Source organism: Helicoverpa zea, chromosome 6 (assembly GCF_022581195.2).
Source record: "Helicoverpa zea isolate HzStark_Cry1AcR chromosome 6, ilHelZeax1.1, whole genome shotgun sequence".
Lineage (NCBI taxonomy): Eukaryota > Metazoa > Arthropoda > Insecta > Lepidoptera > Noctuidae > Helicoverpa > Helicoverpa zea.
In genome coordinates, this window is record NC_061457.1 from 12505698 (window position 1) to 12531382 (window position 25685).

The 25685-nt window shown below is 38.6% G+C and overlaps 1 protein-coding gene and 1 non-coding gene across 3 annotated transcripts in view; both read left to right on the forward strand.

Moving 5' to 3' along the window:
* LOC124631065 (protein KIAA0100) overlaps positions 1-25685 on the forward strand; it is a 49790-nt gene that overhangs the window by 11485 nt on the left and 12620 nt on the right. For both annotated transcript variants that reach the window (XM_047165200.1, XM_047165199.1), the window contains exons 15-26: positions 186-308; positions 1271-1509; positions 11875-12047; positions 17202-17366; positions 17832-18032; positions 19363-19556; positions 20115-20236; positions 20623-20770; positions 21474-21692; positions 23918-24115; positions 24502-24618; positions 24951-25134. In XM_047165200.1, coding sequence (XP_047021156.1) covers positions 186-308; positions 1271-1509; positions 11875-12047; positions 17202-17366; positions 17832-18032; positions 19363-19556; positions 20115-20236; positions 20623-20770; positions 21474-21692; positions 23918-24115; positions 24502-24618; positions 24951-25134 — 2083 coding nt within the window. The remainder of the gene's footprint in view (positions 1-185; positions 309-1270; positions 1510-11874; positions 12048-17201; positions 17367-17831; positions 18033-19362; positions 19557-20114; positions 20237-20622; positions 20771-21473; positions 21693-23917; positions 24116-24501; positions 24619-24950; positions 25135-25685) is intronic.
* LOC124631565 lies at positions 18545-18746 on the forward strand. Its single transcript, XR_006984522.1, has one exon. It is a non-coding gene; the product is annotated as a small nucleolar RNA U3 (small nucleolar RNA).

A 25685-nucleotide genomic window follows, 5' to 3' on the forward strand; every position in this document is an offset into this window, starting at 1 on the left:
TAATGGATTTACATTTTTGTCATATTCATCATTGGTCACCAAATATATTTTGTGTTTTTATGGAGACTAACAATTACTTCAACAATAAATAATTTAATAATATAGAATCGTTTAAAGTTTCGTAAAGGCTCGTGTCCTTTTGTCTTCAAAATAACTAGCTTACCTGTTTATATAAATTTGTGTAGATTGAAGAGCTCCTCATAGAGATGAGCGACGACCCGTTCGAGGTGAAGTTACGTGACAACTACGAGCTACTGGAAGATGAGTACAAAGAGAGTCAGAAACGACGCACCATGCTTGACGCTAAGGTATACATATTATCTGCCTAGCCTTTTTCCAAATATGACTTCCAGTCTAAACGGCTGGAGCTGAGTACGAGTTTGACATGGAGCTATTGCCTATCTGATCTCCCGTTATTTACCAGATTAGCAATGATCTTGATTTTTCTTGTTCACGGTTCACGGTTCCTTAAATTATTCAATTTCTCGCTCTAGATAGAATTTAATCAGTAATCACGTGACTGCGAATCCAGGTGTAATTTTCATTTAAATATTACTTTTGCACTTAGTTTTACAAATGAGACATATGTAGGTACGTTATCAATACACTACGAGCTATTAAAGTTTAGAATGAACTGCATTCGATTCAACGTGACTTTTAATTTATTTGCTTACTAGCTGGTGCCCGCGACTTCGTCTGCGCAGGTTTAGTATTTCGAACAATATGTTTACAAATTGTAGCCTATGTGTTATTCTGATGTATAAGCTATATTATTGTAAAGTTTCATTAAAATCCATTCAGTAGTTTTTGCGTGAAAGAGTAACAAACATCCATACATCCATACATACAAACTTTCGCGTTTATAATATTAGTAGGATTGTCAGATAACATTGACTTTGATCAGTATCGATGTGTTTTTTGCCGTGATTTGTTAAATGTTAAAACTGGCAATGTATTAAAATATAAATAATAATTTGGAATGGGATATTGGAAATACGGGTATAAGTATGATAAGGGCGGTAAGGTCAATTCATGTGACTTATTACTTTATAGAAATCAATTCTGTGTAAATGTCTGTGTAATTTATATATTGCATGCAGGGGACATCATTGATTCGAGACGTAACTTTAATTGCCAATATTCATAATTATTATAAGGTTGTCTGGAAGATATCGCTCTTAGCGATAAGACTGTGTTTTGTGTTACCTACTTTTATTAGTTTTGAGATCAAAAACATATAAAAAAAAACAAAATTTCTTTTCCCACACAGGTACAAGAACTATGCAAGCCCCACCTCTTCCTCCCAGCTGGTAAAGTCGAAGAGCTCTACGCCGCGCTACGTCAGAAAGACGCTCAGATCTACGTGCAGCGATGCCGCGCCGCGCCGCCGCCGCGCACGAGGCTCGTCGCGTGCTGCCTCAGCCGGTTCACTCTCATAGCACTTGCTGATACTACTATACATGGCACTCAGAATGCAACGGCTCGGCTTAGAGATATGGATTATGATAGGTGAGTTGTCATTACATAGTATAAACCAAAGTCGCTTTTTCTGTACCTATGTCCCTTTGTACGCTTAAATCTTCAAAACTACGCAACCGATTTTCATGTGTTTTTTTTAAATAGATAGAGTGATTAAAGGGGAACGTTTATACGTATAATAATGTACATTTAATAGTGGGCAAATAATGTTATCCCGTGCGAAGCCCGGGCGGGTCACTAGTAGGGAGATAAAATGAAGTAGACTGTGTATTGTACGCTCATTTTATTATGTTAATCGACTCGCCAACGCACCACCACACAGGTCGACAGTCTGACAACGACTGACTCCCCACCGCTCGATCCGGTATTTATAACCGAGTGACGTATGCGCACGAGGCGTCATAATAATGACATAACCTATACAATGATGCACATGTACCTGCATACACTACATCTCTCCCTTGTTGTTTTGATTTTAACCTTGTTTCAAAAAGTACAACAATCAAACTCATAAATATTTTGGTAATTTCTTAAAGATCTATCAAACACCTGCAGCACAACAAAACCACGCTATCAGATCAGTCCACCGATCACACTGCCATCAAACTGATTTACTTTGTTCCGTTTCCATTTCATTTCCCTTTCCATTTAAGGAGACGACAGATATCGGTGATACTGCGGGACACTACATCCCTTCCCTTGTGAAATAAACATAAATAAAAATCCGTCCCTTTGCAGACGGTAACATACCAGCATCTGCTTCAGGCTCAACAAGACAAATTCGTAGCAGTGATATCAGGCCGGCAAGTTTAACTTCAGGTTTTGTAGCCGCTGTTCCGGCCCTGTATTATCTCTACACTAGAGATGATCCGTCCATTTGGCAGACATCCCGCCAATCAGTCCATGTGAAATCAAGCAAATCTCAAATATTGCTGTACCTTCAGATAATGAGCACTCATCTTGCTTGGTTCGACTTCACTTAAAACTGATACAGAATGCATTGTTCCAAGGTAAAAGATCGGCATTAGGGTACCTCATCAATGCTTTTCACTCATTCAAAACCGTACGAGCCGTACGAGGAAAGTAATCACATAAGATCGTCCCAATTGAATGGTGACCTAGATGGACTGTTTCCAATTTGATGATGACCATATACTTTGTCACCCATTTAATGGTGACCACATACTTTGTCTCCAATTTAATGGTGACTCCATACTTTGTCACCCATTTAATGGTGACCACATACTTTGTCTCCAATTTAATGGTTTAAATTGTAGTTCTATGTACGAGTTAAGTACTTTGTGTGCCTTGTAAGCAAGAGAATGCTAACTCAACTAATTTTGGTAATATGTAGTTTTTAATTTGAGAGTGGAATATCAAAGCCTATCATTATCTCAGCAATGTAACAAACAATCTGGTCTTCAACCCTATTGATCAGCGCTGGTACTTTGCACGTTTCTGCTAGTACACTCGCTGAAATTCATAATACCCTACATCAATGTATGTCCAATATCTAGTCAAGAAACTGTAAGCTTCTTAGCATTCAACACCCAACATATGAATACCTTACTGCATATAATAGTGCGATAGGAATACTTATATTTCGGTTAGGCATCCAAGAACACTATTATCACCGGACATTGCGTTCTGTAATGTTTGTTTGCTTTTCCTAATGTGGTTTTCAAAAATTTAAGTAGTCAAAGAATTATTATGCTTTGATGGTAAGCTTTTTAGTTTCATGGTTACATATTGATTATAACGAAGGTGTAAAGTAACATTACGAATCAGATTTTAACTAATTAGAACCATATTATGCAACGAACGCACTTTAAGACCGCACCGCGGATTTTTTGATTTTAGATAGCTCCGCCCACTACACTTTCGCGTCTATCGCGTCGCGCAAGCTATACTCTTCACTCAATGTGTAAAATTTGAATTTCGCGCCAATCGCAGACGCCGAGGTCAGCGCGGGGTCAGGAGAACCGAACAGGGAAGATAGGGAGCCGCAACTTACCTAAGTTTTTTATTTTTTGATCGGATTTTTTTTTTGTTGTACTTACAAAAATTATTTGTAATGAAAACTTTTTATGAAGAGTAATATGATAATTTGGACGCGTATGGTTGTGTGTATGTATGTGTGGTGTGTCGTGTATGTGTGTTTGTATATCCAGAACGGATGAATCGATATGTATTTAGGTTTTTTTGTTTGAAATGAAATTAATCGGGAGTGTTCCTAGCTTTATTTGGTGAATATCGGCCCAAGATGGCCGCCGCCACAAAATGGCGAATAACATATTTTTTTTACAATTCCTTCAGTATGGATATCAAATGAAAGGGCTTGATTAGTATGTAGAATCATGTATAATATTATTTAAAGTCCAAGATAGCCACCGCCAGAAAATGCTGAATTGCATTGTTTTTTTATAGCTCTCTCAATATGGGTATCAAATGAAAGCGTTTGACCAGTGTTAAATAATTTATACTAATGTTATAAAGAGAGAAGATTTGATTATTTGTTTCTGTGGATTGTATAAGCTCTGAAACTGTTTAACTGATTTGATTTGCTTTCACAATTAGAGATTTACACTATCCCCAGTGAATGTAGGCCATATTTTATCCGGGCACAGGAAGAAGTTCCCCGGGAATGCGGCTAAAATCGCGTTAAACAGCTAGTAAAAATTAAGTGGTTAAGGAATAAAAGCGTCGCAGATCTTGTGTGTTATGTATGCTATAAATGTATGTAGTGAAGCTGTAAGGTATCAAAGAAGTAATGAAGCTAAGTAATTCATTTTTAAACATATTTATTAAAACTGAAATATAAATAATAATATAATGTAAAAAAAAAGAATTTATAGTATAACACGGTCTCCATAGATTTTTTGTTCATAGTAAGTTCAACTCAGTCTTGCGCGCCGTTATGTGTGGGTAACCCTTGTACATATACAGTGACTTTGTGTGCGTGACAAGAGGTACAGTCGGGTACAAATACAGTTATTTAGGGGTTACGACTGTTTAAGGAAAAACAGTTATTACGTAATTTAATGTTTATTTATCTGTGTAAATATCTATTGAAATTATTAAGTTAGTTTTTGATTTGTTTAATACCCAATAAAAATATTTATTTATTTATAATGATTCTGAATCGCTACTTGAAAAATCAAGTCCACACTTTTATTTATTGTCCTCGTACCCCGAGCTAGAAAATATGTAAGGAGTATTTAATTCATCTTAGATATTTCACCTCATTTATTTCTTAGATACTGTCAATGTCAATTTGAAAAAACTTATGAGAAAATAATGAAAAACTGTAAGATGTAATAATAAAAAGCTTTGGATGTTGTTTCATTTTTTGAAACGCTACCTGACTCCTTAAACATTTTCTTCGTGAACAACTAGACATTTTTGTAAACGACTGTACCCATAACAAAAAGCGATAAGAACACGTCATGCTCGGACGACGTCACTGTCACACGAGCGAAAGTTGTATATTTACAAGCCGACGCACACATAGGGCCGCGCGCAAATCTGAGTTATCGTCACAAATTATTATACCTACGGCCGGAGCGACAACATGCGCAGGTCCGACCTCGACGAGGGCTATCGCCGGACTGGCTCGTCTCCGTACACATTGTGTATCAATCGCTAGAGCACGGACATAAGGTTCAGAATTGCGTAGCGTCTATCATGATCGCTGCCGCTCAAAAAATCCAATATCTTAAAACTTTAATTAAAAATGTTTGGTAATAGTTATGGAAAAATGACTTTGACAGAACGTTAATATTGATGTTAAGAATATATTAGAGTAATTTTGAAACATAAAGATAGTGTAACTTCCTTGTAATTTCAAAAATAGTACTTTTTTAGACGTGTTTTCGGAATTAATTATGATCGAGTAAAATTATCAGTATCGTGTTTTCGTTCTGGCAGAATCTAGATAAAGATATCAATTTACCTATATCAAAATTTCAGATCCATTGGTAAGCGGGTAGTCCTATAATTTGGCATGGCAAACGGCTATCAAAATCACGGTGGCGTCTTAACAGGTGTCACTAACTTTGCACTATATATTTTGAAGCTGTGACATTCTGCATCACCATAAAATAGAAGAGTCCCTGACCCTCAACTCATGCTCTTCTTCCTTTCAACAAGGTGACAGCAGCTCACAAACAGTTTTCTAGTCGATGCAATTTTCCTTTTGCAAAACAACCGCTAACCTTTCTAAAACATTTGTCTACACATAGATAAATGTGGGATTCTAATTCTACATATATCTCAATTTCATGACCGCGTATATTTTTTTGAATTGAATAGGTAACGTAATATTTTTTTTTTTTTTTTTTATGTAAGTATAGTTGGCTGCATAAGTATGTTTATAGTTTCGTTCAAAAGCGCTTACCCTTTATTGCAGCTGACTTTATCTACGTTGTTTTAGTTAGACAACCAGAATATAAAAATATTATTATCTTTTATAGGGACAGCACCCAAGTAAATTTTTAAACGATTTGGTGACTAAGGGCAATTTTACTTCCTATACTTTAAGGAACACTTACTCAGATTATATATTGCAGTAGGACTTAGGAACTTAATAATATTTTAGTTATTATTAACCAAATGTCGACGCAACTGTGTAGTTTAATTAGCACAAAAGAGTAATAAATGTCGATAAATGTAAATAGTGATAAAGTTCTTTACCTCTCGTGCGAGTCCAATTGTCTTACGGTAACCTAAGATTGGTGTTCTAAGATCAATTATTATTAACCCTAACGCTATGGACACAAGACATTATTTTGTTAACAGATATCCATCCCACCACCCATATGGATCTTATCTTATGGGATGGGTTGAGGAAATTACACAACTTTATATTACAAGTAGGTGTGCACTTCAAGAATATATTAATGTGATGATTTATTAACTTGAGATCAATAAATGGATTCTATTTCATATACGTTCATATATGGTTATGTTATTCGCCCCTATGGAAGCATATTCTTCCACAACTCTCAATGTACTTATACTGCTTATTGGTACTGCAATACTGTAAAACATAATTTGCAAATAACAATATTATAATGAGGGCCACTTTGTTAAACTATTTGTAAACACCAATGTAAATCAATAAAAAAGAGGCTAAGATACCAATTAAAATTCATTCAAGCCTGAATCTTGAAGGTTTTAAAAGCACACGCAATCATCAACTTTTGAGAACTTGATTGCAACAATCATCCATGAGCTAATCATCATTAGACAGTTCCCAGAGTAAGTATCTACATTGGAACTCCTTCCAGGTATCATCCTTAAAAGATTTTTTGTCACAGATGAGAAGGCCCAGTTGGGTAAATGATGATGATGTCCTCCTAGCCGATTATCGGCTACGGCGGCTGTACTCACGTAAGGGGATTAGCCAACTGCGCAGGACATATTATAGTGCACAAGCATTTGCGCAGACACAGGTGCACTCACTGTTCCTTCACTCTCATAACCCGATGGGAAGGCAATCCGACACGACCGGAAAGAGATCAGGCGCAGGACCGACATTTACGTGCTTTCCGATGCACGGGTGTATCAATCACCAACTTCCAGGCCCGACCCGGGAATCGAACCCGAGACCTCGTGTTCAGCAGCCGCGCTTGCGACAGCTAGACCAACGAGGCAGTTGGGTAGATAAAGTAGCATTGTCAAATAAATCACAGATTGCTCCAATGCTTAGTTCCATATTCTTTTGATCTAAGAGTTTTATATCAACCTAACGTACTGAAATTACAATTGTGAGCTAGCATGTTTACCAAAGATTCTATCTATTGAATACCAAAATTTTGATCCACATTTTCCAGCTAGTATTGCTGCTTGTATGCTGTTCTACTGTTCTGTATCTTCTGGAATATCTCTGTTGTATAACAACCTCTTTAATACAGCAAAATAAAGTAAAAGTATTGAAATTATACCTAGGGTGACTGAGCAACTGTTATAATTAACACTATTATGGGTAGGCAACCCACTAGAGGTGTTGATGGACTTGGATGTTGTGCATAGGTGAATACATACCAGTATAGCTGGGCGAGTTCTTCAACATCCATGGCCAACCCACTACGGTCCCTCAATGTGCTGTTTGTTTAACTAGATACCTAGCACATGTTTGTCATTTGTAGAACCGTTGAGTATATAACCCACCAGTTTGTTCTTGTAATATCCTCTATATTGCAAGCACTTGAATTAAGTTAGTTAAGTACCAGAACAATATAGCAGGTATAAGTTGTTGACTAGACTCTGAGAAGTTAAGTTTGGAAGCTTTTTATGATCCAAATCACCGGGCACAGAAAATATAAAAATTATCAAGATTTACTATTTAGTTGTTGCAGTAGTTGACAACTATCGCCAGATAATTTATGCGTGTACAGTCAATTGAATGACCAGTAGACGTTCACTACCGTTAACTGTCAAGCTGTCACTTTAATGACCAGTAGATATAGACTACTGCCAACTGTCAAGCTGTCAATTTAATGACCAGTAGATATAGACTACTGCCACCTGTCAAGCTGTCAATTTAATGACCAGTAGATATAGACTACTGCCAACTGTCAAGCTGTCAATTTAATGACCAGTAGATATAGACTACTGCCAACTGTCAAGCTGTCAATTTAATGACCAGTAGATATAGACTACTGCCAACTGCCAAGCTGTCAATTTAATGACCAGTAGATATACACTACTGCCAACCATCAAGCTGTCAATTCAATGCCCAGTAGATATAGACTACTGCCAACAATCAGGCTGTCAATTTAATGACCAGTAGATACACACTACTGCCAACCATCAAGCTGTCAATTCAATGACCAGTAGATATAGACTACTGCCAACAATCAGGCTGTCAATTTAATGACCAGTAGAAACACACTACTGCCAACTGCCAAGCTGTCAATCTAATGACCAGTAGATACACGCTACTGCCAACTGCCAAGCTGTCAATCTAATGACCAGTAGATATACACTACTGCTAACCGTCAAGCTGTCAATTTAATGACCAGCAGATTTTTGGAATAGAATAGGTCTTTATTTGCTTAGAATGCAGGCACTTACAAAATAGGATTGTAAACAACATAATAAGATCCGTGTACATTCCGCCTTGTTGGCATGCAAGCACAACAATTATTAAACACAATTGATTATAAGGCAAATAGGTTATTGTATTATATCCTCTAGGAAATCCCACCACTGCTAAAATCGTCTTGACGACAATTCAACAACCAGCAACTTTATATTGCTTCCAATAAATGCCTATTATTGAATAAACTTTGATGCAGGTTTAAGAATGAGTAAACTGATCACTAAGTAATGATTTTGTATTATAAATTACTCATTTGATAAATATTAACACCTGCAATAAATATTGCTACTTCCATTAGAATTGTAACAAGGTAAACTTAAACAAAGAATTACGTAAAAAGGTTAAAATTTGTTTGCAATTCGGGTGATACATACATGAACATAAAAGTTATGTATACTTTGTCATTCTACTCTCTTCCCTTCCTTCTTTCCTTTTGCTCTTTTTAATATGATTGAATATTAACATCGGTCAGAGGTTACTTGTTGTCAAAGCTTATTTAGCATACATTAATTTGGTATAGGCATGAATAGGATAAATTATTTAGTATAACCTTGTATATCAAATATTTTTCTGGATCACAGAACTAATAGGTAGTTCAAAATTATAAAAATTAGATAATAGGTAACTGTTGGTCCAAACACTCACGGTTTTATCCTCGTCGCCAATGTATTGTACGCTCATTTTATTATGTTAATCGACTCGCCAACGCACCACCACACAGGTCGACAGTCTGACAACGACTGACTCCCCACCTTTTTTTTTTTTTTTTTTTTTTTTTTTTGGTATGGCATCTCGCAGTTCAGCCTAGGAGGCCGTGTACTGCTTAACCGGACTTTTCCCTGTGGATGCCTAGATTTTAAGGCCTCCAGCCAGGGGCGAAGACTCCCCACCACGAAGGAGAAAAGACTAGCGGAGATGCCCTAACGCAGGTAGGTCACGCGCCTTCAGGTAGGTCAAATACGTCACGACTACGTCACGGCAGGCGTGGCTGGACACCGCCCATATACCGTCCTTTACATCAAACTGACATCTTGTCATAGTTGTATTTTTAAGTATTTTTACCACAATTTCAACAGATTTTATTTGTTACTCGATTAAAACGATGAAATGCGCTATCATTAATTGTAGAAATTGCTCAGGATCCAAACTCAAACATACCATAGGATAACATTTCACGTGTAAGTAATATTTTAACTTTAAAACATATTTTTTGCTAGAGACATCTGTCGTCGAATAGCTGCATTTCTAGAACCTCTAAGTGAATTTGTATTATTTTCGTATCAATCTTGTATTAATGTATATTATTGGTACCAATTTTTGCCTTAAAAAGCAGCTTCATTTTTCCTTGCATCCTACAAGTTTTTTTATAGATTATTTACAAACCAAAACATATGATATATTATCATGAAAATTTTATATTATAAAAACACCATCTTTCGGTAAGTAGTCGACTTACGTATATTTGAAGTAAAATTGTGTTCATCAAGACAGAGAGACCCGTTACAAAATTAAGGGCTACCAGACATCGAAAATGCAATCACCCATTCTTAAAAAATTATCTTAAAATTAATCATAACTCTAACTATGTAGATTTATTTATATTCATCACTAGCCGTTTTCCCGCGGTTTCACCCGCGTACCGTGGGAGCTACTGCCCGCACCGGGATAAAATATAGCCTATGTTACTTGCAGATAATATAGCTTTCTAATGGTGAAAGAATATTTAAAATCGGTCCAGTAGTTTTTGAGTTTATACATTACAACCAAACAAACAAACAAAGTTTTCCTCTTTATAATATTAGAATAGATCAGCAATGTTTTACATATGTATATCTCTCTTGCCGTACATACTTTTTGAATGTACCTTTACTCAGAGCAACATCCGACTCACATAAAGTCTGCTACTTATTTAGTGGATGCGCCGTTATGATACAGTTGTGAAAACTCTAATTTGATAAACATTGTCCCTATAATTTTAATTCCCATTTTTCTTGGTGAATTTCGTAATGTGGCAACATCGAAAATAACAACAGTCATCGCAGCACGGTTCTAGAACAAATAGAACGAATTTTCGTGCTTGTGATGCCATAGTGGCTAGTAGACGAACTAACACAATGCCATAAGTTGATACTTAAATTACACCATGGGGGTATTTTAGACCCGTGGTGAATAAAAATGATTTTTCATCGAATCTCCGTTTAATGGTTCCTAGATACCTATTTCATTTCTGGAGGAGTAAATAAATTGTTGTGGGGCAAGTTCTCTGCACAAAATAATACTTATATAACAATTAATTTTCTAACTTTTTATCTCTCTTTTTCTTCGTTCATTTCAAATGAATGCTTCTTTAAACTTTCTAATTGAATTACTATTTTAAAAGAATTATTAATTTTGAGTACCTATTTACTTTACTTTTGAGTATGTCACTAGTGGTCGATGTTAGTTTAGGGTTAGATTTTAATCATCCTACTCCACGCTAGATGGATTTACAAAAAATGGGTGGCTTCCCATAAAAGGCGTATAAGGGTGGAGCACGGGTGGAGACAATAACGTCCTTCGTCCCCCGCTCACCCGAATTTTGGCGCGCTGCTTTGTTAGGAGATTTTTGTTAGGGCATCTCCGCTAGTCTTTTCTCCTCCGTGCTCCCCACCGCTCGATCCGGTATTTATAACCGAGTGACGTATGCGCACGAGGCGTCATAATAATGACATAACCTATACAATGATGCACATGTACCTGCATACACTACAGACTGTATACACCGTGACTTTTTAGTCGTCTTACAAAGGTGGTCTACTCATTCTATCCGACATAAAATACCACTAGACACGTTTATTAATTTTATAGCCTTACTTAATTAAGATAATAGGTGCAAAGAAAAATACTGAAAAAAAAATGTTTACGTATCAAACGGTAGAAAGCAGGTACCTTCCCAACGCGCCGCGCTCCATTGATACAAGATTCGGGCAGCGCTCACAACAGGGTGTTCTTATAATCTACGTCATAATGAATTAATTTTTATTTTTAAATTATTCAAATCTTATAAATATTTTTTTTTTTTATATGAACGTTTACTAGTCATTGGATACATGAAGTGGGCTGCCGTTGTAAGACGACTAAAAAGTCACGGTGTATAATGTCGCCGCCGCCGCCGCCTCATCGCGTGCACTCAGAATGCGTTTCTGGAGCCTTCTAAAATATTGTATGTCCATGTTATAATATTAATTTAGCCTCTGTTCTTTCCATATCATATTATTTTATGTCGTCCTTTATTTTAAATTTGTCCTCAGTCCATGGCCAGAAGATGGCATCGAGTTCACAACGCTGTGGTGCCGCAGCATCAACATGAGCTGTTCTCAGTGGCAGCTGCTGCTGAGAGACTTCCCGCAGCCGCTGCTCAGCATGAGCGAGCTCAAGATGTGGGGCACGCTGCTGGCTGCTGAGGAACAGGCTCCACCAAGAGGTAACCAGCCATTTAAATCGGCGATAGAGTACATTCATGACTTCTGTGTTCTTGAATACTAAGACAGGCTTTAAAAGGAATAAAATGTCGATTAGTGATGTACTTGACTATATCGATATTGATTAAGGACGCTTGCTCGGTTTCTCGCAAATATCAATGTTTTTTAGGTACCATTTTGACACATAAGCAGTTACAATTTTCACAATATTATGGTATTAAATGAAAGGTAATTTATTCATCTCCACGTTAAATGCATTATAATTACACAGTCCCATACTTTTTTTTACACAATTTCGTTTTCACCGCCGGAAGAATCATAAAAAAGTACAAAAAAAGGGGTCTGAATAAGTACGTGTAACCCTAATGTGGAGTTTATTTATAACTTCCAATAATAAAACAATCACAGCTAATGTATTTTTCTACACGTTCAGCTATTTTTTTTGACATACATAAACCACTTTATAATTTACAATAAATTATAAAATCACTCTCAAATTTCTTCATACATTTTTTCGCTATGCGCACGTCTCGGACCGTCATTCCGCGCTCAGACGCGCTCATGGACGCATGGGTGTATCGCTTTGTCGGAAAAAATAAATACGTAAAATCTAAAATAAAGAGTGTAACGATTTGTGTACTGGGACTGAAATACGTTGATACTTTTTCGGATCAAAACAAAAGTAAGTACGGCCATCATGTTGTATCATGGCCGTACTTACGTACGTACTTATTTTTAGAATTGTATAGATAATAGATACCTATTAAAATGACAGTAATATTTTTTTTAATTCCAAATGGCGGGCACATTTTTTTAAATAATTTGATATTATGAGTAATCAATTAAAAGATTTTTGGGGGTTGTGATTTTGAAAATGTGTATTTATTTCATGATGGCGAACTTTTTTTTTTTATGAAATAGTAAATTTTTTTACAGATGCCACGGCCAAAAAAAATTGGATATAGACCAAAAAAAATGTTGGAGTTTACCCAACTACGGTAAAGCCAAAGAAGAGTTATGATTTTGACAGGCTTTGTATGTATGTATGTGTGTATGTTCATAATTTATGTTATATAAATTAATGTTTTTAAAATTCATAATGATGGAAACACGACAAATGAGACACGACAACCGTTTTTAATAGTTTGCATCAGGACCGCCGTCACAAATCACCGATCCTCTCGAAATACATTTAGAGAGTTGCTACCTAATTGCTACCAGCTACCATTAGTTGCTACCAATTGCTACCCTCGTGGTTTTGAAGATATTCAGCATCCTACGGTGACAGCCATTCTGATATTTTTTGACTTTTGAAAATGCACCTCAGAGGGTTTTATAATAAACAAAAAAAGCAAATGGTATTACCAAATTCAGGGCCAGTTACGAGTAACTGGTCAAAACCAATGCGTATTTGCCGTATGGACTGGCAATGTCAAAATTAAATATGCATTTGTGGAACGAAACGACCAGTTCTGGAAGGAAAACATGGAAGGACATTTAGTTAAATTCTACAACACCTGTTTACTTCCAGAACTGGTTGACCCACGATACACTAGCCTTAGGGACCATAGTTTACATTCAAGAAAAATATTGACTGTTAAAAATAATTCTTAAAAATATGTTAATTTTGTCATTTTGTTTTTATATTTTTTTGGTTGTTTACTGTTTTTATTTTTTACATTTTAATTTACTTACTTAGTGCTGAATCCCCCAGTACTCATATAATCCGATGACAAACACATCACACAAAATTTAAAAATCATATCAATAAGCGTGAAACCCTTTTTATTTTTTACATTTTAATTTCTCACAACGGTTTTTATTTTCATCCAAAATACTTATGTATAGAGGGGTTACTTAGTGCTGAATCCCCCAGTACTCATATAATCCGATGACAAACACATCACACAAAATTTAAAAATCATATCAATAAGCGTGAAACCCTTTACAAACACGTAAGTTACAACTAGTTACAGTCGAAAAAAAATAAAATAATATAAAAAATCTTGCAAGTATCAAATTTCGTTGAGTGATGTACAAAATCTGGCCAACAATGGCTTCTATGTGTGTGTGAGCGCAATGTCGTTGTGTTGCCGCTAGTTTACCTAAAATTGAGCGAGTGAGAAATGTAAAAGCGTCCTTAATGTAAAATTCGATAAAACTATCGACTATAAATTGAAATAAAACGAGAATCGATATAGCATATACACATTAAATTAAAACAGAAGGTAAGTTCCAAAAGCATTTATTTACAGTCGCATTAAAAACAGAATTGATCTTGCAAATATTCACCTCGGGAAATTTCTATTGTATTTCACGTCCCTCGATGAATATATCCAAGTAATAAATATAAAAAAGTGTAAATATTTAAGTAACAGAATGAGTATTGTTTGAAGGATTAGAAAAACTTCAGTAATGATGATGAGGCACAATGTGATGAGTGCTGTGCTTGACCGTCGCGTGGAAACTGTGGAAGAAATACGATTTTATTACTTTCGTGTCCATATTATGTGTTACGCAGTTCAATAGATAACGGTTACAAACGACATATTTGATGACATTATTGAGCTTTAAAGCTTGGGTTTCCTAGGAAAGCGGTGCCGTCATATAGCGGCCGTAATATTACGGACGCAAATAGACGGTCGTCTTTACGGTGATGAAATGTGGATAGTTCCACGGCCGTTTTAACACACCGTCATAAACTTTTTTTTAGTTGTACTATACTTGCTAACCTGTTTTATTTAATATTTCTCAAATTTCACGACACCAATTTTGTTTTAGTTGACTTTTTCTATAATCTTTACTTTTTATATTATTTATTGCTTCGTGGTTACGAACGAAATCTATTAAAATTTCGTCGTCCTCGCTGCTCCAAGAGTTGGAACTCATTTTTTACGTTGTTCCGAAAAAAAAAACACTAATACATTTTAAAAAAGCTTCACCGCTTTCAATAAAACGTTCACCAAACCATCTGACACCGTCAAGACGGCCGTCATGCAAATGGCGGCACCGTTTTTTGAAGTTACGGTGTACGTTACCGCTCTCTAGGAAACCGCCCCATTTCGTTTACATAGACAACGTTCTAGTGACGTCATTCACCGCTGTATTACGGCCGTTATATGACGGCACCGCTTTCCTAGGAAACCAAAGCTTAAGTAAGCTTTTTTTGCTTTCCAATAAATCGGTAATTCCAAATCCCCCAACATTCTTTGGCTAACTTAAACTTTTGTTGAGGAACAAAGTTGAATCAACACGTTGTTGACTTGCGGGCAAAACCACGTGTTACTGAGTTGTTAATGGGAATTGACAACTTCTCGCCCGACGCAACATTCTCGTTGCTTAACAGCAATGTTGATAAACTGTTGCTATACAAATTTTTACCATGAATTTGAGGGTTAATTCTTATGTAGGGACACATGTATGTATGTATGGCAGAGTGTAAGGTAAGCAAAAACGTGTGAGAGTGTGAGGCATGCGAGGCACGGACAGTTACTGCGCACATCCGAGTGAACGGTTCTGCGGGGGGGTTTACGCGAAATATAGGTACACTTAGAATACGACAGTTGAACTAGTATTATTACCCAGTATGGTCATCGGCATGGTAGTGCACGTGTCTGCCGGAGCCGTCGGGCTGCTGCAGCGAGTAGTGTCCTCTCACGGCGTCGCCGTCGCGGTGCTCGTGCTGTGACTTGTGATCACCAGTGTGGGGGTCCGATACTTCGTAACCGAACTCGTATTTGGGGTAGGTCTGGAAGAAATGAAAAAGGTTTATTAAGGACGAGAAATCTCCCGCAGTTTCACCCGCCTCCCGTGGGAATTTCTTTGCGCACTACGAGAAAATGTAGTCCTATGTCACCGGAGAATAATTTAGCTACCTAATGGGGAAGGATTTTTTCAAATGGTTTCAATAGTTTCAGAGCCTTAAAGGTGCGAACAAACAAACAAAAAAATAACCTTTATAATAAGATAGTTTAGATTTATGAAGGCATTATGTAATTTAATGTGGAACCTTTATCTAGCACTTTAATGAACTACATTTATTTATGCCCTTCCATCATGGGTATAACTTACATAGTAATCATGGTGTCCATGTCCATGGTACACGGGCTGATGGTGTCCGTCGTGACGGTGAATGTACTGGGAGGAGTGGCCGTACCCTGATGCCACGGCGACAGCCACGGATAACACGCAAACCACCTGTAAATAAGAGGGTTATGATTTTAGGTCATGTTGGTTAGAGCATGATATTGTATAAAAGGATCTTTATAAGGCTTGCCTAGAAGCTAATAAAATTATTCTCAACTCAGTTATAGACTTGAGTCAGTTTTTTACTAGCACATTTTAAGGTCCAGACTTCAGCAAAGCGGAGAAGCTTTAAACAGTTAGTAGGAATTCTCCGCTCTGGGATACTACTGAGGTTGGCGACAAAATGTTAGAATTACAAATGCAATAGTTCAAGATATTTTTTATTAAAAAAAATATTTAAATAAATACCTTGAAAAACATTTTTAATTGTAGTTGCTAGAAGTTGAAGTTGTCACTATGATGAAACTTCCAAATCGGAACTGATACATGAGCCCAATATCCCATGTTTTATATACTATTTAAGAAAACGCAGCCAAGGCGATATAGATTTCACTAGAAAATATATCGAGCGTTAAATTATGCACGATATGTTACGCATTCGACAATTATTTCGTAAAACTTATGAATGAAACGTAAACGGGTGCGCGAGTCAAGGGCAGATGTAATTGTTTTTATTTTTATAGTGTTACTGTTATGTGTATTGTTTTTTTATTGTGAGATAATTGTTGATTATTGTTTTGTCGAATATTTGATGGTTTATTGACATACTAGCAGTTCCTACCGGCGTCCCGAGGGAACTACTTCCCGAACCCGCATAAAAAAGTACTCTATGTCCTTTCTCAGGGTCTGAACGAGACAGGTTACCAAGTTTCACTTAAATCGATTCAGGCATGAGCCTGAATTCAGCTTGAAATAGCTTCTTAGTTGATTGTGACATTTGTAGGTGTTAGGTAATTAAAACTATTTCTTTTAGTACTTTCCGAAATGTAGTTATTTCTTATTTTTCCTTAAATAAAGCACCTTATAACACAAGTACTAGAACCCACCCTATAAATTTCTTCTTTCCCCAGCGGTCCGCACAGTGACAATAGACCAGGGTGCACCGTGGGGTGCGCAGGAGTTGGAGCGCAGCATGATGCCGCTCAAGTGGTACTACGACCTGTGCTGCGAAATGGCGGAGTACAGCTACGCCTTCGGACCCTGCTGGGAACCCGTGATAGCTCATTGTAATTTGTGTGAGTAGATGCTTTTTATTGGCTTGTTAATCTTTGGCTGGCGCTTCAGTAGTGGATAGCCAAAGGCTGATATGATGAGGATTAATTTTTGTCCATTTAATCGTAATGATACCTTAGTAATTAAAACCCGAACTCTGCGGAAAGCATAAATGAAATTTTGAGAACCAAAAAACCCAGAAGATTTTTCCTTAGTAAATCTGTCAAAAATGTTTCCGACTTCCACTATAGCATATATAGGTAAATCAGCGTTGGCTAGTAAGTTCTACCCTGAGTACTTTTATTTGAAATATTTCTGCGATTCATTTGGATACAGAATTGTGAACGGGAAGGAAACAGGCTAAAAGACAGTATGTAGTAAGAAATGTACAAAAAACTCAGTAATCTAATATACAACCACAAAATAGCATTATTCAATCTCAATATTACATCTGCATGACACTTTTAAATTCATCTTAACTTTCACAGCATTCGACCAAGTCTCCCGCCCATCCCTGGACCCCTCAGCCCCACTATCCTGGTGGGACAAGGTCCGTCTCCTGATGCACGGGCGCCTCACGGTGAACTGCGCCAAGTTCACCTGTCTCCTGCACGTGTCGCTCGACCCTTACAACACCACCGAGGAGATGGAGGTCACCTGGACTGACCTGGTGCTGGACTGGACCAATGGTAAGAGAATAGTGAGCCAGTAGTAGATAAGCGGTAGTGCTGTGGACTAGCAAGTACGTTACATTATTGCATTTTCTACGAAATAGTAACAGCTATTTATATAAATTCCTGTAGTGATAAATAAAAAAAAATTGATTATTTCATTGAATAAACAATATTCTCATATTTAAAAGTCAATAACAAACAAAAAAATCCTTTATAAAGTTCCAATATGCCTAAGGTTGCTATTAATAATCCTGTTAATCTTATAGAAATATTCCTATAACAACATACAAAATATAGCATGTTTTTATAACGTAATAATCAAAATTACCACATTATAAAACATATTCAATGTCAACATAACAGTAATTGTTATCTCTATCAACGCGCCGACCAAATCTATTTTAGTACCAAACAAAACTTCTTTACCGCGCCGCTAGATGGCGCTGTACGATTGACGTCATTTTCTACATCGCGGTGTTAAGATTCTCCGCGAGTGAACGACCTCGCGCCATACAACAATTTGCTCTAAGACCTTACTTCATAGGATCATTTCTATAGTAAGCTCTTCACGAGACTTTCACACTATGTGAGTCCTCACAAGCCACGTTGATGAGATGTGGCGCGGTGCCCTGAGCGTGAGGCGGGCGGTGGTAGACCCACCACCAGCCCTCGATGATCGTTCGCTCCCCTTTGCGGGGGAGAGTGGGGTACTGTCGCTGTCTGAGTGGTTATTTTTAAACTTTATAAACATGAAGATCATCCTACACTAATTGGGAGCTTAGTAGCTTTTAATTAACGTATTTGTGATGTGATAGCGTATGTTAATGAATGTAAGTAAACTATTCCATGTATGAAGGGAGTAACTGAATCGCATGGGAGGCAAACATTACAAGATAATCATGGGAAAATAGGTTTTCTCTAGGTAGTAATACAGGACTTTCGACACACCAATGCTTGTCTCGTGTCGGTCATGCATTTTGTGTGGCCCGATAGTTTAATAGTCACAAAGTTGTATCATCATAACTTAATTCATACCAACAAATATTACAGTTTGTGAAACCTTACTATGGATAGAAAGAGCGTACACCTTCTTAGAGAATATAAAAATACTGAAATTGCGATGGCTAAATGCGACCATAAGTACAGCATTATTTTTCAATGCTGGACGAAAATACACAGTCCCAGTTGCAGCATTTAACTATAACCATAACCAGCCGTATACTTGTCGCCCATTGTTCTTGGCAATGTGACAAATGAAAATGGTTACAATCAAAGTTAAACGGTGCTCCTCACCGTAAAATAAAGACCACAAATTTTCAACAACACTTCTTATAATATTTTCCAGGTCGTCTCGGCTTCCTAGGAACTCTAGACGTGTACGTGCGCACGGCCAGCAAGTACGACGACTGCCGCGTGCTGCGGGTGCCGGCGCTGCGGCTGTCCGTCAAGCTGGGCTGGCAGTGCGTGGCTGATCCCAGGGACCATCATGCTGTGGCACCTTGTGCGCCTACTAGGCTGCCGGAGTATTCTAGTAATCAGGTGAGTGGAGAACTGGGGTTAAGTTACAGTGACGGTGGAATAGAATGAAAAAATAATGCCAGGGAGCCATAGCATGGTGGTCCCTAGGATCCGCGACGCACGGCCAGTAAGTACGACGACTGCCGCGTACTGCGGGTGCCGGCACTGCGGCTGTCCGTCAAGCTGGGCTGGCAGTGCGTGGCTGATCCCAGGGACCATCATGCTGTGGCACCGTGTGCGCCTACTAGGCTGCCGGCGTATTCTAGTAATCAGGTGGGTGGAGGACGGGATTTTTGTTGCAACCTTAATTTTTGGGAAGTTAAAAATTAAGAATATATTTTTTGGTTTTCGCAATCGATAATATCTTTGATGTTATAAAGAGGGATTTTTTTTCTTTGAATAGGCTCTGAAACAACTAAACTGATTAGAAAAGTTATTTCTTGTTGTAAGCTACAATTATCTCCGGGTGACAGAGGCTATATTTTATACGTGTACAGAAAGAAATTCCCCAAGGATGGGCGAAGCCGTGAAATAAAACTAGTTTATAATTATTTTGTTACAAATTATTCTTATTCACAGGAACACGACTCATACAGAGCATTCCGGTCCCAAGGATTAGATTTGCATCTTAGTATGGAGACCAAGCCTGTTGAAAAGGAAGGAAATGGACCAGTGTTACTGTTGTATGGAAGTACTCTCAGGTAATAACAACAAGTAGTAATTGAAAAACCTTCCCTTATGGACCCCTTATATACTTCTCCTATTTACATCCTTATGTGCTACCCCTTTCAATTCCCTTATGTACTTTAATTACTTCCTTATGTACTCTCCCTATAAAAGTATTTCCATGTATACTTTCAATTCCCTTATGTACTTTACCCTTATGTACTTTATATACTTCCTTATGTACTCTCCCCATAAAAGTATTTCCATGTATATATACTCCCCTTACATTCCTCACTCCACCTCTTCAAGTCTGTCAACTTTTCTAATTAGGTATTTAGCGCTGTCTAATATTCTCACCAACTGTGGTTAACAAACGCTTATATTTCACTGTTTATTATATAATTTTTTTCTCTATTTGAAGGTGGTTCGAGAGCTTAAAACTGATCCTCTCAGGCATCACCCGGCCGACGCGGCGTGGTCGTATCTTCAAAAACGTGCGCCCGCGCAAGCCGCAGCTGTCGCGACACTACCGCAACGTTAGCGTGTCTGTTACGTTACATAATTTACAAGTAAGTGAACTTACTTTATAATAACTAGAAATATAATTCTCAGTATTTGAGTTTAAAATAATTCGCTTGCAGCAAGTTTGCGAAAATCCTTTTATTATACTCTATTTGAGTAGGCACTAATTGAATGTTTTACACAAATACCTACATGTTATGCAAATGAACCGTCTACTGAGTCCCTACTAATATTATAAATGCGAAAGTAACTTAGTCTGTCTGTTACGCTTTCACGTCTAATCCACTAAACTTATTTTAATGTTTGGTACAGAGATAGAGTTGACCTTGTAAATAATAATTCAATTTATTAAGTATTCACGACGACCTCGATGGCGCAATGGTCACCATGCCGGACTGCCGGACCTGAGGTCCCGGGTTCGATTCCCGGTTCGGTCGACATTTGTGTGATGAGCATGCTTGTTGGCCGTGGTCTGGGTGTTACAATATGTATTTATAAATATGTATATATGTAGCTATATGTAGTTTATCAGTTGTGTTAGCACCCATAACACAAGTTAATTAATAACTTACCATGGGGCTAACCGACCGTGTGTGAAAAGGTGTCCCGACATTATATATATTCAGTATTCCATATTGTGTTTACATTGAATTTTAGCCACATTATATTTTTAAACTGTTTTTGGATAAGTTATTGTGAGTCAAATGGAATGTCAAAATTGAGTATCAATAATACATATATTCTCCTTAGGTATTCTACTGGTCATCATCATCACTCCAACGCGGTATCGAGATGCTAGGAGTCCGAGTGACCTGCGGCTCCAAGCACCGTCTCTCCCTAGTGGCCACCAATGATGGCCTGGTCCGAAGGCCTCGCGCCAACTGGACCACGGTGTATATGAACTGTGATCTGAACGATGCGGAGATCTGGCTGAAGACCTTGGCTGCTGATGAAAAGGATAGTGATGAGGTATATGGAATTTTGTTTTTACGTGATAGTGGGGCTCATATTTGTGTACAACGAGCCAGATAAATGATCATGTGTATCGCTTGATTTAAGAAATGGATGCGATCTATTTTTGGGAGTAGTTTTCAGCACTACTTTATTTTAAGGACAAGTGATTTTCTTAACTTAAGGCTCGCTTTAATTGATCATTTTTGAGTTTATATTTGGGGTGCAGAAGATTTCTGTTCACATATGCTGTAGGGGCGGATCGACATTTGTTCATAATCGCACATTTGTTTATTTTCCTCAGTTCCCAATATTCTATTTATATGTTCATTTGGTTACTAGAGATAGCATTTTGACATAATATAAATAAATAAAATAAAATACATTTATTTCAGGTAATCATAACCCATATTGTTACAAATCATAGGCTAGCCGCACACACTCAATAATATTGTCAATGCAAGATTGTCAAAATCTTCATCAATAAAATGATCCCCGCACACTACACAATATTATTGTCAATTTTTCATGGTACAATCTGACTCAGTCGCTCCGCAGCTAGATTCATGTGCGCACGTTGAACATAATGGAAAGAAAGAAAAAAGTCGTTGCATTGAGTATTGCATTAATTTTACTAACTAAAAAAAGGCAATCAAGAAAGAAATGATGGATTAAGGACTGGATGAGAAAAAAGCTGAGTTAAATCACTTTAATTTAATAAATGAACTACGTTTTTCCGTAAGGGTACTATCATCAACAGTATCAATACTATTTTCGCTTTGGATACTGTTTTCGTCTTCCATTTTGAACAAGTAACACGAACGTCCACCTGCCTTGAAATCTTTTCCTCAACTAAAATATTGCCGCGCGGCCGCACACGTCAATATGATTGACAATACCCCTGCCTCCCCCCGATATTGACGTGAAAAAATCTGAATTTCTGGATAATCTACAATATTATTGAACAATACCGCAATACAGGCCGCACACACACAATATTATTGACAATACGTACTTTATTGACAATATTATTGAGTGTGTGCGGCTAGCCTTAGACATTAATTAATTTTTTAATAGTTACGGACAGTTAAATTTAAAAATTGACACATGTAACAATTTTGTCAATTTATATTATAATAATAATAAAAAAATAAGCCCCGCAGGGCATCTGAGGCGGATGACGGGGAGTAGCGACCCCGCGGGGCTATATATCCGAGTGCTCCAGGGAGAGTATACTGTCCCCCATCTCCGGCTTGCCGGAGTGAAGCATGACGGGGGATAGGTCTCCCGCCTCTTGGCTTGCCTTCATCGGCCGGTCAGAGTGGAGTCGCTAGAGCAAGGTTAGTCCTGCTCGGAGGGTAGGTGCCTCGTGGTAAGTGGCGAGTGGGCCGGTGATGCTGGACCCACAGGGAGCGCGTGATCTGCGTTTAAAGTCCGCCGAGGTATCCTCACCCTTCAGCCGCTCATGTACCTGTTGCCCTCTTGTTGCGATTTAGCGACTGATTCCCGGGGGCCCAGTAAGTGAGTTGGCGAGTCTCCACCTGCCATTTTTACGTGTATTTATTACATTGTTATCGGCAGGTGCCATAGTTCCCGTAGTTTCCCCATTCCTAGTCCACTAGCATCCCATCACAATAGCCCAAGTAGTTTTCATCCATAGTTAGCAATAGTTTAGCACAGAACCGGGGATTGTCCTTGGGTACATTTCTATAGTGTATACAGGGATAATTGTCGGTTTTGTGTCACCATTTCATTAAAGTTGTCTCAAAAGGGCTTCAGCGTGTTGGCTTCGGCCCCACGTTCGCCTCCCAAAAATCCGGGACTCTATAGTCCCGAGGTCTACACACACAGAGACATTCAAGGTAATAAAATAATGTCGGGACACCTTTTCACACACGGTCGGTTAGCCCCACGCTAAGTTATTAATTAACTTGTGTTATGGGTGCTAACACAACTGATAAACTACATATAGCTACATATATACATATTTATAAATACATATTGTAACACCCAGACCACGACCAACAAGCATGCTAATCACACAAATGTCGATCGAACCGGGAATTGAACCCGGGACCTCAGATCCGGCAGTCCGGCTTGTAATTCCTATTTCTTTTAAGAAAAACAACACATATATAGAATATTGGGAAGGAAGGTGGGCTAAGCAGGCGTAGGTTGTTTCTGCACCATGCTTGCTTTACACATTACACACAAATAAAACTCTATTCTCATTCCCTCTCCAGTACTCAGCCCTAAACCCGCGCGTGATGGAGAAGTGCTACTGCCTCTCGGTCCGCCGCGTCTCGTACGGGCGGGAAGCGGGCGCCTGCGCCGGGGCGCCGCCGACGCACCGGCTGGCCGTGCACGACCTGCGCGGCGCCTGGACCAAGCTCAATAGGGACCTGGCCTTCGCGCTTATTGATACTTATATTAAGACGCAGGTTAGTGGTGTATATACGGTCATGTGTAAGGTTATAAAAACTGGTAAGCTTACTGGTGAGGTTTAAATAAATTGGTAAACAAACGTATTTACACGATTTTTTGCAAAATGCTGCTTGAAAAACTGCCACTGGCTTGAGGTTTTGTTCGGCAAAAAGTAGTTTCCCTTTTTGGTTAGTCTGACAACATACTGGCAGGAACTATCACACTCGTCATTTTAAATATATATGTTTAAGTGTTTTACAGTGCTACTGCAGAGCGTAAGACTCTTAAATGAGAGAAGGAATGAGCGTTAACTTTGATTAGGCCTTTGTCAAATTTTCCCTTCAGTCTTTCAACATTTGACCACTTCCTAAGGGTAATACAAAGAATATTTCTGTATCCGTAGCAACTGAAGAAGAATCTATCAACGAAGGCGCTGAAGGAAGAGGAGCAGCCGAGCACGTCGCCCAAACACCAGCGCGAGGCTGACGTCATCTCACCACCACCCGCTGTCACTACGCAGGTAAGATTCAGTGTTCTGATTGCAGTATTAAAATATCTTACGAGTTTTGTTGAGGGCAGTTGCACTTTTTCCCAATTTTTATTTACTGTTACATTACTGTCTAGGCTGTCATGTTATTTATAGATCTAGAAAGTGGCATCAAACCGCAAAATGTAGGTTTCTCATATCGAGGGAGCTTCCATACATACTCCTTGATGTACTCCTTTTTTCTCTACAAAACACTAAACACTAACTACACAAAAAATCGTGGAACATACCAAAATTCGCACCCACATCGCAAAATTCTAACCTATCTTTGACTTTCTTTGACTATCCTATCTGAACTCCCACAGACGAGCGGCTCCGGCACGGCATGCGGCGGCGGCATGCTGGCCGCTCTAGTGGCTGAAGCGGGAGCGTCGGCGCCGGTGGTGTTCAGCGACGAGCTGAGCGGCGCGGAGGCGGACGCGCCGCCGCCCATCACGCCGCACATCAAGCACGTGCTGGACGATGACAATGCACATACTGCGTGTCTCAGTAAGTGATGCTGTCTGTATCATCATGTAGCCGCTCTAGTGGCGCCCATCACGCCGCACATCAAGCACGTGCTGGACGATGACAATGCACATACTGCGTGTCTCAGTAAGTGATGCTGTCTGTATCATCATGTAGCCGCTCTAGTGGCGCCCATCACGCCGCACATCAAGCACGTGCTGGACGATGACAATGCACATACTGCGTGTCTCAGTAAGTGATGCTGTCTGTATCATCATGTAGCCGCTCTAGTGGCGCCCATCACGCCGCACATCAAGCACGTGCTGGACGATGACAATGCACATACTGCGTGTCTCAGTAAGTGATGCTGTCTGTATCATCATGTAGCCGCTCTAGTGGCGCCCATCACGCCGCACATCAAGCACGTGCTGGACGATGACAATGCACATACTGCGTGTCTCAGTAAGTGATGCTGTCTGTATCATCATGTAGCCGCTCTAGTGGCGCCCATCACGCCGCACATCAAGCACGTGCTGGACGATGACAATGCACATACTGCGTGTCTCAGTAAGTGATGCTGTCTGTATCATCAT